Raw genomic sequence first — 15,329 nt, forward strand, 5'->3', positions numbered from 1 at the left:
TATTATAGGAGTGCCAGAAGGAGAAGAGAGAGAGAAGGGGACAGAAAAAATATTCCAAGAGGTAATAGCTGAAAACTTCCCTCACATAGGAAAGGAACCCCTCACTCAAATCCAGGAAGCACAACGAGCTCCATATAAAGTAAACCCAAGGAGGAATACACTGAGACACATATTAATCAAGCTGACCAAAATTAAAGACAAAGAGAAAAATCTTGAAAGCAGCCAGGGAAAAGAAACAAATAACATACAAGGGAACCCCAATAGGGTTATCAGCAGATTTCTCAGCAGAAACTCTGCAGGCCAGAAGGGAGTGGCATGATGTACTTCACGTGATGAAAGGAAAAAACCTCCAACCAAGATGACTTTACCCAGCAAGGTTCTCATTCAGATTTGAAGAAGAAATCAAAACCTTCACAGATAAGCAAAAGCTGAGAGAATTCAGCAACACTAAACCAGCTTTACAACAAATACTAAAGGAACTTCTCTAGGCAGAAAAGAAAAGGCCACAACAGGAAACAAAAAAATATACAGTAAAGATACGAAATCATCCACACACAATTATGCCACCCAAATCAGAAGTCGTGAGAATAGGGGGGTACAAATGCAGGACACTGCAGATGCACTTGCAATTAAGAGAACAACAACTTAAAACAACCTCATATATATATATAGACTTATATCAAAACTTCAGAGTAACTGCAAACCAAAAATCTACAATTGATACACAAACAAATAAGAAAAATCAACTCAAATGCAATGCTAAAGACAGTCATCAAACCACAAGAGGAGAGAACAAGAGAAGAAGGGAAGAAAAAAGAGCAACAAAAACAAATCCAAAGCAATTAATAAAATGACAATAAGAACATACATATCAATAGTTATCTTAAATGTTTATGGACTAAATGCCCCAACCAAAAGACATAGACTGGCTGAATGGATACAAAAACGACCCACATATATGCTTTCTTCAAGAGACCCATTTCACTCCTAGGGACACATACAAATGGAAAGTGAGAGGTTGGAAGAAAATATTCCATGCAAATGGGAATCAAAAGTAAGCTGAAGTAGCAATACTCATATCAGACAAAACAGACTTTAAAACGAAGAATATCTTAAGGGACAAGGAAACTACCTAAGGATCAAAGGATCAATCTAAGAAGATATAACAATTTTAAATATCTACACACCCACTAGGTTCACCACAATATATAGGGCAACTGCTAACAACCTTAAAAGGACAAATCAACAATAACACAATAATAGTGGGCACTTACAGCAATGGACAGATCATCTAGACAGAAAATCAATAAAGAAACACAGCCCCTGAATGAAGCATTAGACCAGATGGACTTAATAGATATTTATAGGACATTCCATCCAAAAGCAATGGAATACACATTCTTCTCAAGTGCACATGGAACATTATCTAAGATTGACCACATCCTGGGCTACAAATCAAACCTCAGCAACTTTAAGAAAACTGAAGTCATATCAAGCATCTTTTCCAGCCACAACACTATATGACTGGAAACTAACAACAAGAGAAAAACCGCAAAAAAACCCCACAAACACATGGAGACTAAACAAGCTACTAAACCACCAATGGATCACTGAAGAAATCAAAGAGGAAATTAAAATACGTAGAAGCAAATGACAGCAAAGATACCACACTCCAAAACCTATGGGATGCAGCAAAGGCCGTTCTAAGAGGAAAGTTTATAGCAATACAAGCCCACCTCAGGAAACAAGAAAAAGCTCAAACAAACAACCTAATTTTACATCTAAAGCAGCTCAAGAGAGAAGAACAGACAAGACCTAAAGTTAGTAGAAGGAAAGAAATCATAAAGATCAGAGCAGAAATCAATGAAATAGAAATAAAGAAAACCATAGAAAAGATCAATGAAATGAAAATCTGGTCCTTTGAAAAGATCAACAATATTGATAAACCCTTAGCCAAACTTATCAAGGAAAAAAGAGAGAGGACTCAAATCAATAAAATTAGAAATGAAAAAGCAGAAATAACAACGGACATCACAGAAGTACAAAGGATCATAAAAGGCTACTATATATAACTATACGCCAATAAAACGGAAAACCTAGAAGAAATGGACAAATTCTTAGAAAGGTACAATCTTCCAAGAATAAACCAAGATAAAATAGAAAAGATGAACAGACCAATCACAAGTGCTAAAATTGAAACTGTGATTAAAAAGCTTCCAACAAACAAAAGTCCAGGACCAGATGGCTTCACAGGTGAATTCTATCAAACATCTAGAGAAGAGCTAACACCTATCCTTCTGAAACTATTCCAAAAAATTGCAGAGGAAGGGATACTCCCAAACTCATTCTATGAGGCCACCATCACCCCGATACCAAAATCAGACAAAGATACCACAAAAAAAGAAAACTACAGGCCAATTTCACTGATGAACATCGATGCAAAAATCCTCAACAAAATACTAGCAAACCGCATCCAACAATACATTAAAAGGATTGTACATCATGATGAAGTGGGATTTATCCCAGGGATGCAAGGGTTCTTCAGTATCCACAAATCCATCAGTGTGATATACCACATTAACAAACTGAAGAATAAAAACCATATGATTCTCTCAATGGACACAGAAGAAGCCTTTGACAAAATCCAACACCCATTTCTGACAAAAACCCTTCAGAAAGTGGGCATAGAGGGAACCTACCTCAACATAATAAAGGCCATATATGACAAACCCACAGCAAACATCATTCTCAATGGTGAAAAGCTGAAAGAATTCCCGCTGAAATCAGGAACAAGACAAAGATATCCACTCTCGCCACTACTATTCAACATAGTTTTGGAAGTCCTAGCCAGAGCAATCAGAGAAGTAAAAGAGATAAAAGGAATCCAGATTGGAAAGGAAGAAGTAAAACTATCACTATTTGCAGATGACATGATACTATACCTAGAGAATCCTCAAGACTCTACCAGAAAACAGAGCTCATCCATGAATTTGGCAAAGTCGCAGGATACAAAATTAACACACAGAAGTCAAGGGCATCTCTATATACTAACAATGAAAGATCTTAAAGAGAAATTAGGGAAGCAATCCCATTTACCATTGCATCCAAAAGAATAAAATACCTAGGAGTAAACCTACCTACAGAGACAAAAGACCTGTAATCTGAAAACTATAAGAAAGACGTTGATGAAAGAAATCACAGATGACACAAATAGATGGAAAGACATACCATGCTCTTGGATTGGAAAAGTCAATATTAACAAAATGACTATACTACCCAAGGCAATCTACAGATTCAATGTAATCCCTCTCAAATTACCGAGGACATTTTTCACAGAACTTGAAATAAAATATTTTAAAGTTTGTTTGGAAGCACAAAAGACCAAGAATAGCCAAAGACATCCTGAAAAAGAAAAATGGAGCTGGAGGAATCAGGCTCCCTGACTTCAGACTATACTACAAAGCAACAGTCATCAAAACAGTATGGTACTGGCGCAAAGACAGAGATACAGATCAGTGGAATAGGATAGAAAGCCCAGAATTAAAGCCACACACCTTCAGTCAACTAATCTATGACAAAGGAGGCAAGAATATACAATGGAGAAAAGACAGCCTGTTCAATAAATGGTGCTGGGAAAACTGGACAGCCACATGTAAAAGAATGAACTTAGAACACTCCCTAACATCATACACAAAAATAAACTCAAAATGGATTAAAGACCTAGATATAAGACCAGACACTCTAAAACTCTTAAGAGGAAAACATAGGCCATAACACTCTCCGAAATAAATGACAGCAACATCTCAGATCCACCTCTCAGAGTAATGACAGTAAAAACAAAATAAACAAATGGGACTTAAACTTAAAAGTTCTTCACAGCAAAGGAAACCCTAAACAAAATGAAAAGACAACCCACAGAATGGGAGAAAATCTTTGCAAATGAATCAACTGACAAGGGATTAATCTCCAAAATTTATAAACACCTCCTACCACTCAATACCAAAAAAAACAAACCCCATCAAAAAATGGACAGAAGATCTAAACAAAGAAGACATACAGATGGCCAAAAAACACATGGAAAGATGTTCAACATCACTCATTATTAGAGAGATGCAAATCAAAACCACTCTGAGGTAGCACCTTACACCAGCCAGAATGGCCATCATCAAAAAGTCTACAAACAATAAGTGCTGGAGAGGGTGTGGAGAAAAAGGAACCCTCTTACACTGTAAATTGGTAGGATTGTAAATTGGTGCAACCACTGTGGCAAACAGTATGGAGATGCCTCAGAAAACTAAACATAGAACTACCATTTGATCCAGCAACCCCATTCCTGGGCATCTATCCAGAGAAAACCATGACTCGAAAAGACACATGTACTCCAATGTTCATTGCAGCACTATTTGCAATAGCCAAGACATGGACACAACCTAAACGTCCATCGACAGAGGTGTGGATCAAGAAGATGTGGTACATATACACAGTGGAATACTACCCAGCCATAAAAAGAAAGAAATAACGGCATTTTTAGCAACATGGATGGACCTAGAAATTATCATGCTAAGTGAAGTGAGTCAGGCAATGAGATACCAACATCAAGTGCATTCACTGACGTGTGGAATCTAAAAAAAGGACAGACTGAACTTCTTTGCAGAACAGATACTGACTCACAGACTTTGAAAAACTTATGGTTCCCAAGGGAGACAGTTTGGGGGGTTGGGGGGATGTGCTGGGGGTGTGGGATGGAAATGATATAAAATTGAATTGTGATAATCATTGTACAATTATAAATGTAATAAATTCATTGAGTAATTAAAAAAAAGAAATGACCCTGAATTAAAAGTGTTAAAACAGTTTTTAGGGCTTTCTTAAGTCAGTAGAAATCACCTCAACAAAACATTTTACTAAAACTCTTTGGGAAATTAGTCACTGGACTTTCTACAAGAACATGTCCCTACTAATTCAAGGCAAATTGTATGGCTAAAAATTATGAATACTGTCACAGAGCTCCAAAAGGCAACTCCTGTCTCAGTGTGGGTGGTGATTTTTTTTTCTACGAAGGATGTTTGAATTGTCAACACTGGTGCTTCTTCCCTGTCTGGACTCAGTCTTCCTGAGTGCAGGTCCTAAGGTGAGTGATGTGACCCAGACCTTCTAGAGAATTGGACAGTGTGGTCACCTGGGGGGACAGGTGTGCCCGCTGGGAGAGTGGACCTGGGTGGGCATTGAGAACACCCATGATCCCACTTAACTGCCTTCCACCCAAAGATACATTGGATAGCAGCACATAGTATGCATTTTACCAAATCAAAACAGAAAGCTACTGACGCAGCGTAGCGCAGAGAAAAGAATCCCTTTGATGGAGCTGGCATACCTGGCCAAAAGTTTGCCTTCCACCAACGTTGTGAGATTTGGGCCAAATTACTCAGCCCCTCCAAGCTTGTTTCTTTGTTCATAAGATTTGGGGGGAGGAAATGCTTATTATTTGGAGCCTTAGTGGGAAATAAATATGTTATACATGGAGAATATATTTATATATGATCTAGTACTGAGTCACATACTCTTTTTTTACATTAATAGAAAAAGTTCTGGAATGTTCTCTACTAAGCTTAATTGTAAGTGGTCCATGAGTGAGGGGGCATTGTGGGTAGTTGCAGACAGAAGCACAACAGGTGGCAGAGAGCACAGACTTTGGAGCCAACCTGTCTGGGGACTTGAGGAAAGTTTCGACTCAGTTTCCTCATCTCTAGAATGGGGTGAAGTACAAACCTACCTCAGAAAGCTGCTTTGAGAATTAATTCACTGAACACGTGACATCATTGACAATAATGCCTCACATGTTATAAGGGCAATAAAACTGTTAAATGTTTCTTTAAAAATCCAGTTAATGCCTCAGCATTAGGAATAAATCTAATCTATATAACCTGCTTCATCTGAATCCCTATGTAATCCATTTGGCCTTCAGTTTTTAAAATGGGAAACTGTATTTTCTAGATACGCATAGTATGCTAGATAAATGTGTAGATTTTCAATGTTCTTAGCCCTGTGGCCTGGAAAACCATACAAGTGAAGAGTCGGTAGGAAAACGAAGGTGAGGACTGTTGAAGGAGGAAGGGGTGTTTGTGTGTACGTGTGCGTGTGGCTTTAGAAATGTAGTTTTAGAATCCTGGATCTCACTGACTATTTATCCCTTAAATTTCATGGCTTCTTCAGGGCTGGGGACTCTGGTGGTGGCGTACGTGGATGCCATCAATACCGGAGACGTTCCTTGTCTGGAGAACGCAGTGAAAACCCTGGCCCAGCTGGAGAACTCAGCGGCCATGCAGAAGGCAGCCGACCTCTACAGCGAGCAGATGGCCCAGCGACTGAGCCTCCCCGCAGACACGTACCTGGAGCTGCTGGAGGTGCACGCAGACTGCGAGAGCAAGGCCATTGCACTCTTCATGGAGCAGTCCTTCAAGGATGACACGCAGGAGTTCCAGAAGATGCTGGTGGTAAGCTGTCTTACTAGTTGACATTTGTTCCCTCCTCCTCTTAAAGAATGGAGACTAGAAGTGTCTTTATGGAACCTGTGCCCATCGCACACTTGAGAACGAAGCAGTCTGTGTCCTCATAGGGGTTAGCTTCCCAAAGGCATTTCCTTTTCTTTCCTGCCAAACCACAGGCAATTTCCCTGGGAGTCTCTCTGATCTCTGATGCAAAAGCGGTACAGGTATCTTCCTGAAGTAATTACTGCGATGGATTCCAAGCCTGTTCACAGCACCCAAAGTCATTCGTAAGCTGGTTTCTTTTTCTGTGCACACACTCCCGAGAGGCCCGGACCAACCTGCTCTCAGCAAACCCTCATTCCGGGCCATGTTCAACTTAGGTCTCCCCAAGTATCCTTGAAGATGGAATCACTGAATGTTGCAGCTGCAGGAACCACAGGAACTATGTGATGTAACGCCAACCTTTCAGATGAAAAGCCTGAAGGGAGGCTAAGAAACTTGCCCTTCGTCTTCCCGGGTTTTCACTTGATGTGTTGGGAGCACATCAAGTCTTGTGACTGCTGCCTTATTCCAGGGCCTCCAGTAGCACATGTTTCTCATGAGGACCGCAGACCAATCTCACCACCAGATTCCTTGAATGTTATGTCCTCTGTTCCTTGTTTCTGGTGACATCGCTCTGCATTTCCCTTGCAGGAAATCATAAAGAATAAGAAGGAGGGTTTCGTGCTGCAGAATGAAGAGGCATCTGCCAAATACTGCCAGGAAAAACTTGATCAGCTTTCAGAGACCCTAGTGGAATGTATTTCAGCAGGAATGTTCTCTGTTCCTGGAGGCCATGAACTCTACCAGAGAGCAAAGCAAAGATTGGAATGGGACTATTGCCATGTGCTCAGGAAAGGAGTGCAGGTGAGGAACAAGGGGAGCCTCAGAACAGGGTCAAAGGTGTCTCCCGAAAATGAAAGCACAGCAGCAAGTGTGGGTAATGTGGGGACATCGTGACGGCTTTAGCTCATAAGGTCCACATGATGCAGCTTATTCCCGAGAAGAGTAGGGATGTCCATTCCCCTAAAATGACCGTGGATTTCTAAAATCCACCAGAGATTTTAGATTTAACTTATTCATTTCTTTATCCAACATGATAACTGCTGTGCCAAGAACTGATGACTCACATATCAGAGTCTTTGTCCTCAAGGTTGATCAAAATAAGAGAGGAAGTCAAAGGCAGACAATTTTATACAAAGTTATGGCACTTGTGAGCCTGTGAAAAATGGGCTACATAGGTGATATTAACAAATGTGATAATAAAAAAGTAATTATGATAAAAACAACACAACTAACATATATTGAACTATTAATGCCTATAACCATAAAGCTAAACTTTTTCTCTAGTCTCTTTAATTTAATCATTCAAATAACATTAAGAACCATCTATAAGGAGTTCCTGTTGTGACCCATTGGGTTGAGAACCCAACTAGTGTCCATGAGGATGCAGGTTTATTTCCTGGCCTCGATCAGTGGGTTAAGGACCCCTGATGGCGGCCAGCTGCAGCTTTAGGTTGCATATGTGGATTGGAGTCTGCGCTCCTATGGCTGTGGAACAGGCCAGCTGCTGCAGCTCTGATTCGACCCCACGTCTGGGAAATTCCATATGCTGTGGGTGTGGCCCCCAAAAGAAGAAGAAAATAAAACATCTATATTATTGTCCCCATTTTAAAGATCTGAACTGAGAAGCTTCAGCAAGATAAAATAATAAAGTTATAGCCAGCAAAGGGCCGAGGTGAACAGCAGCACAGTTTTGAGGCACAATTTCCCCCTTGGAAGTCAGGTATAGAAAAGCCCCAGAGATTGGGAGTTTATAGAACTGGATGTATCTCTGACTGGCTGGTCCCTAAGGTGGGTAGAGGGCAGCAGCCTTGGGTCAGAGACCAGAGACAGACAGGTGCCTCTAGGAGCCTAGACTGTTTGTAGGGAACAGCTACAGGATTTTAAACAAGGAGCAGCACGTCTCTGGACATCCTTGTCTTGGCCGCACTCCTCTCCCCAGTGGACATTGAGTTCCCTACTTGTGTCTTCGTTCCTCAGGCCGACAAGGTCCTCCAGCGCTTCCTGCAGTCACAGGTGGCAATAGAGAAATCCATCCTGCAGGCAGATAAAGCCCTCACTGACGGGCAGAAGGCCATAGCAGGTACGGGCTCTGCTCACAGTGGGATGGGTCGTTCCTGCAGGGCCCTCTGGCTCCTGGGAGAGCAAAACCTTCCCGATACAAGCAGCTTCCTCTCCTTCTGTGGAACAACTCTGCCATGTCTGACACCTGCAAGGGGAGTCGGGCGTGGACGTGCTTGGACAGCAGCCAGGCAGAGCCTTCCCATCAACTCTGAAATGTCTCTGGATGGTGTGGACACGGGGACAATTTGGGGTTTTCCAGCCTCCCCTGCCAGTTTGGTTTCTGAGCTCAGGAGGGTTGAGATGAGTCCTTACGTTATTTTCGTCCCTCTCTAAACCTTCCTGGGGCAGAGGAGCGGGCCAGGAAGGAGGCAGCGGAGAAGGCGCAGGAGCTGCTGAAACAGGAGCTGCTGAACCAGAGGCTGAAAGAGCAGGAGCAGCAGCTGGCAGCTCAGAAGGGAAGTTTCCAGGAAAACATAGCCCAGCTGAGAAAGAAGCTGGAGAGAGAGCTAGAATATCGACTGAGAGAGCAGAATATGATGTTGGAGCGTAAGCTGAAGGTAAGTCAGGCTGTGCCTCTTGGCGCCTGCTGGGCGTTCCCCTGGCACCTCAGGAAGGGGTGGTGAAGGTGACAGCAAGCCCTCGGGGTGGGGGGCAGCACTGCCGGGTACTGCTTGTGATTACTTAGAGCCCCGAAGCCTCTGATTCCTCCCAAAGCCTTTGAACTCGACTCTCTAGTAGACTCCGGAGAATTCAGCATGAGGATGGCCCCTCCACACCTTCAGAAAATATCAATAGGATTTGGACAGGATTTGGGGAGTTCTGAAATGATCACATGAGGCTTGATTAGATATTCCAACCACACATATTTCATATGAGCAGCACCTGATCTGCTTTACCAAGACCACAGCCAATTACCAGGAACCCTGCTGCCACCCAAGCCCTGAGGCTGATCTGCGCTGACATAAAAGGATCAGAAACATCCGGGCCTTAGTAGCAGGGGGGTGACAGCTTCTCCCCTTGCTGCATCGTCTGCAGGTGTGATGGGTACCCAAGCTCCCGTGAGGCATAGAAGGAATTCTCTCACTGTGCACGTAGCGTTGATAGCAGTCTCTGCCTTGGGTGACCCGCCACCCTGAGTGGGACGGAGAAGTAGTGCAACCAGACCGCGGCCACCTCCTACCCGGCAGTTTTTGCCTGGGACAAAATCCCCTTGTCCTCATGTCAGCTTAGCCTCCCGGTAAAACCTGACAGTGGCTTTTATTGTAAGGCTTTCTCATAATTTGTAGGTTCAAACGTGGAATTTTCTGTGTCACAAATTTCTCCTTTCATGATTGTATAAAAGTGAGCAATTTTAGGTGTAAAACAAAGAGACCTTGAAAATGCTCATAAATATAAGATGCAATCCTTGAAATCCTGGGGGTATCAAATGATGTACTTCCTCATATTTTTTAATTTTTATTTTGTTTTTGTTTTTATTTTCGTTTTGTTTTGTTTTTCTTCCTCGTATTTTTTTAGACGCAAGAAGTTCTCCTCGGTCAAGTATTTGAAAGGAGATCTGAGAAGATGAATGCGGAGATAGATCACTTGAGAAATATAATTGCTGGTACTGACAGTGATGATACTCACTGGGTTGTAAAAGCCTTTGTAAATTTTGCCATTAGGATCATTTCAGCTATTTTTCCACGTAACACTTCTACTCTGTTTGTGAGAAATATTATGTATGTTTTTTGGTTACGAGGGTTTTTTTGGGGTGCATTTTTTCATTTTTTATTTTTTTGGGTTTGTAACCTTATTTTTTATATATGTTTTTATTATTATAGTTGATTTACAATGTTCTGTCAATTTCTGCTATACAGCAGAGTGACCCAGTTATACCTATAGATACACATTCTTTTCTTCATACTATCTCCCATCATGTTCTGTCACAAGAGATTGGACACAGTTGCCTGTGCTGCACAGCAGGACCTCATTGCTAATCCATTCTAAATGTAATAGTTTGCAGCTACTAACCCCAGCCCCCTGTCCATCCCACTCCCTCCCGCATCCCCTTGGCAACCACAAGTCTGTTCTCTTTGTCTGTCAATCTATTTTGTAGACAGGTTCATTTATCCCATGTTTTATATTCCACATATAAGTGATATCATAGGGAGTTTTTCTTTCTCTAACATACTGCACTTAATGTGAGAATTTCTAGTTGCATCCATGTTGTTGCAAATGGCATTATTTTGTTCTTTTTATGGCCAAGTAGTATTCTGTTGTGTACATGTACCACATCTTATTAATCCATTGATCTGTTCATGTATATTAAGGGTGTTTTCATGTCTTGGCTATTGTGAATAGTGCTGCAATGAACATAGGGGTGCGTGTATCTTTTTGAATGAAAGTTTTATGCAGGTTTTTTCCCAGGAGTAGGATTGCTGGATCATATGATAGATCTATATTTAGTTTTCTGAAGGACCTCTATACTGTTTTCCGTAGTGGTTTTACCCATTTACATTCCCACCAGTGGTTTAGGAGGGTTCCCTTTTCCCCACACCCTTTCCAGCATTTGTTATCGCATTAAATCTGTAGATTACTTTGGCTCATATGGCCATTTTAACAATATTAATTCCTCCAATCCAGGAGCATGGAATATCTTTCCATTTCATTGAGTCCTCTTTAATTCTCTTGATTAATGTTTTATAGTTCTCAGCATCTAAGTCTTTCAGGTTTATTCCTAGGTATTTAATTTTGGGGGGTGTGATCTTATGAGGCATTGTATTTTTATACTGCTTTTCTAATATGTCATCATTAGTATACAGAAATGCAACCTACTTCTGAATGTCAATCTTGTGTCCTACTACTTTGTTGAATTCATTGATCAGTCTGAGTAGTTTCTTTTTTTTGTGGCATCCTTAGGGTTGGTATGGTATGGTATCATGTCACCTGCATATAATACAGTTTTACCTCTTCTCTTCCAGTTTGCATATTTTATTTCTTTTGTTTGTCTGATTGCTGTCATTGGGATTTCTAACACTTTGTTGAATAAACATGGTGAGAGTGGGCATCCTTGTCTTGTTCCAGCTTTTAGTGGGAAGGTTTTCAGGTTTTCTTCACTGAGTATTATATTGGCTGTGGGTTTGTTATAAATGGCTTTTATTATGTTAAGATTTATTTATTCCCTCTATACCCACTTTGGTAAGACTTTTCATCACGAATGGCTGTTGGATTTTGTCAAATGCTTTTTCTACATCAATTGAGATGGTCATGGGGTTTTTGACTTTTCTTTTGTTAATGTGGTGTATGACATTGATTATTTTCATATGTTGAACCATCCTTGTGAACTTGGGATTTTTCTTCTTTGTTGAGGAAGCCTGTATTGCTATAAACTGCTCTCTAGAACTGCTTTTGCAGAATCCTATAGATTTTGAATGGTTGTGTTTTCAGTACTATTTATCTCAAGGTATGTTTTTAAGGGCCATACCTTCACCTGCAGCCTATGGAAGTTCCCAGGCTAGGGGTCGAATCAGAGGTGCACTTACCAGCCTATGCTACAGCCATGGGAACATGGGATCCAAGCCACATCTGTGATCTATACCATAGCCCACAGCAATGCTGGATCCTTACCCCATTGATCGAGCCAGGGATTGAACCTGTGTCATGGATACCAGTCGGGTTTGTTTTCTGCTAAGCCACCATGGAACTCCCTGTCTCAAGGTATTTTTTAATTTCCCTTTTGATTTCCTCATTGACCCATTGGTTTTTTAGTAGTGTGTTGTTTAGTCTCCATGTAGTCAGTTTTTTCTCTTTTCTTTTCCAATGGTTGATTTCCAGGTTCATGCCATTGTTGTCAGAGATGTCTGAAATAATTTCTCTACTTAAATTTGTTGAAGTTAGTTTTGTGCCTCAGTATGTGGTCAATCCTTGAGAATGTTCCATGTGCACTTGAAAAGAATGTATATTCTGATTTTTTTTTGGATGTAATGTCCTAAAAGTATCAATTAAGTCTAATTGTTCTTTTGCGTCACTTAGGATCTCTGTTGCCTTATTGATTTTCATTCTAGAGGATCTGTCCATTGATGTGAGTGATGTGTTAAAATATCCTACTATCGTTTCATTCCCATCAATTTTTCCTTTTATGTCTGTTAGTTTTTGTCATACGTATTTGCATGCTCCAGTATTAGGGGTATTATACTGAAAAGTGTAATATCCTCTTCTTGAAGTGATTCTTTTATGATTAAATAGAGTCCTTCTTTGTCCTTCTTGAATTGATCCTTGTATCATTAAATAGTGTCCTCTTTGTTTTCAAGTTTGTTTTGTCTAACATGAGCATTGTGACTCCCACTTTCCTGTCATTTCCATTCACATGAAATATCTTTCTCCATCCCCTCACATTCAATTTATATGTGTGCTTTGCTCTAAGGTGAGTCTCTTGTAGACAGCATATCATAGGCTCTTGTTTTTTTTTAATCCAGTATTCCACTCTATGTCTTTTGATTGGAGCTTTCGGTCCATTCACATTTAAAGTAATTATTGATAAGTATGTTTTTATTGCCATTTTAAACCTTGTTTTCTAGTTGATTCTATGTTTCTCTTTTGTTCCTTTCCTTTCTTGGTTGGATCATTTCCTTTGATTTTATCCTTGTGTCCTCTCCTTTTTTGTTTCTGTGAATGTATTGTTTGGTTTTGATTTGTGGTTGCCCTGTTTTTCAAGTATGTTAACCTCTTCCTAAATCTGCTTGCTTTAGCCCAATAATCATATAGGCTCAAACATATTCTAAAAAAAAAGAAGAGAGTATGGATTCTCTTAGCTTCCTTCCATGCATTTTGTGATCTTGATATCCTTTAACTCTTTGCTCTTCCTTGTGTTTACTTTCACTTTTACAAATAGCTTTTCTTTTTTTCCTTTTAGGTTTGTATAATGGCTTATTTAAGTGATCACTTTCCAATTGTGATTTCCTCCACCCTGTATCTTCTTACCTCTTTCCTATTTAGAGGAGACCTTTCAGTATTTCTTTTAGAAAGTGTTTAGTATTGCTATATTCTTTCAGTTTTTGCTCTTTGGAGAAATTCTTTATTTTTTCCTATTCGAAACGATAATCTTGCTGAGTAGAATATTCTAGGCTACAAATTTTTCTCTTTTAGAACTTTGAATACATCTTGCCACTCTCTTCTGGCCTATAGTGTTTCTATAGAGAAATCAGCTGATAGACTTACGGAGGTTTCTCTTATAATTACCTCTTTGTTTTTATCTTGCAGCCTTTAGAATCTTCTCCTTATTTGTAACTTTTGCTATTTTTTAAATAATATGTCTTGGGGTGGGTCTGTTTGGGTTTAACTCGTTTGGAGCCCTCTGTGCTTCCTGTATCTTGATATCTGTTTCCTTTATATTTGGAAAATTTTCAGGCATAATTTCTTCAAATATATTTTCAAGCCTCTTTTCTTTTTCTTCACCTCTATTATGCAAAGATTGGTCCACTTTATATTATCCCATAGATCTCATATGGCTTTCATGATTTTTCATTTGGTTTTCTGTCTGCTGCCCTGATTGGGGATTTCCATTATTCTATCTTACAAGTCACTTATCTGTTCCTCTGCATTATTCATTCTGCTCTTCAATGCCTCTAACTCAGCTTGTGTTTCAGCAAATGAATTTTTAAAATTTTCTTGGCTCCTCCATATATTTTCAATTTACTTGCTAAAGTAATCTGCATTACTGTTCTATAATTGCTCTTAAATCCTTCAGAGTTCTCACTATCTCCTTTTTGAACTCAGTGTCTGTTAGACTGCAGAGGTCTGTTTCATTGTTTGCCTCTTGAGGGAAATTCTCCTGTTCTTTTTAACTGAGAATGGTTCCTGGGCTTCTTCATTTGGCTTATGTTTTTCTTATTCTGTTAGTTTAGGGAATACAACTACTGTAGTCTTACTGGGCTATTTATATGTGAGAGTGTCCTTGGCTAATTTGTGATGGCTTAATTTTTCTTTTTCTTTTTGTTTTGGTGTGAGGGCTGCTTTTGGTTTAGATGCTTTGATATCTCTTTCTTTAGCATGTGCAGGCTGTTATACCCTTGATAGGGGGTGTGCTAGTGCATGGCGTGCATGTGCTTCCAGGGAGATGGAGGCAATTGGCAGGACCTGTAGCCATGCTTGGTTGCTGGGCCTTTGACAGTGGTGAGGACCCCTGAGGAGGTGGCACAGGCTACTCCTTGTTGCAGGGCCCGGAACCTTTGGCTGTGGCAACAGGAGGGCTTGTGCATTCCCAGAGGTGTGAGAGCAACAACAGTTTATGCTTTGTTGCAGTGCTGTCCTCTGTGGCAACCCCTGAGGTGACTGGGGCCATAGGTGGTGCCTGTTCACAGACCCCTAGTAGTGACAGACTAGGCCCACCTCTGGAGTCTGAGATGGCTGTGGCAGTTTACCCCTGCCACCCATAGCCCACACAAGCGATGCCCTGCATCTGAGAGCCTACACGTGCACAGAGAAATATATTCCTTTGGAGGTCCTACTCCTCCTCCTCTTGTCCTTCCCCAAAAAGGCACCTTTCTTCTCCTGTGGACCTCGGCCTCTTCCAATACTCGCTTCCTAGGCTGTGATGCTCTGTTCCCCCTCCTGTCGTGCACTGCCTTCCTCGCCCCTCAGGCTGTCCCCACACAGCCAGCCTTAGTCCTCTCCCTGGAACTGACCTCTGAAGTCTGA

At 40.8% G+C, this 15,329-nt stretch overlaps 1 protein-coding gene across 1 annotated transcript in view; it reads left to right on the forward strand.

Annotated features, from left to right (window-relative positions):
* LOC125130000 (guanylate-binding protein 6-like) overlaps positions 1-8,996 on the forward strand; it is a 30,896-nt gene extending 21,900 nt beyond the window's left edge. Inside the window, exons 14-16 of the mRNA XM_047785351.1 lie at positions 6,214-6,494; positions 7,182-7,394; positions 8,571-8,996. Of these exons, the coding sequence (XP_047641307.1) occupies positions 6,214-6,494; positions 7,182-7,394; positions 8,571-8,987 (911 nt within the window). The 3' untranslated portion in view covers positions 8,988-8,996. The remainder of the gene's footprint in view (positions 1-6,213; positions 6,495-7,181; positions 7,395-8,570) is intronic.
* The last annotated feature ends 6,333 nt before the right edge of the window (positions 8,997-15,329 follow it).

The sequence above is a fragment of the Phacochoerus africanus genome, chromosome 6, assembly GCF_016906955.1.
Source record: "Phacochoerus africanus isolate WHEZ1 chromosome 6, ROS_Pafr_v1, whole genome shotgun sequence".
In the NCBI taxonomy this organism is placed as follows: Eukaryota; Metazoa; Chordata; class Mammalia; order Artiodactyla; family Suidae; genus Phacochoerus; species Phacochoerus africanus.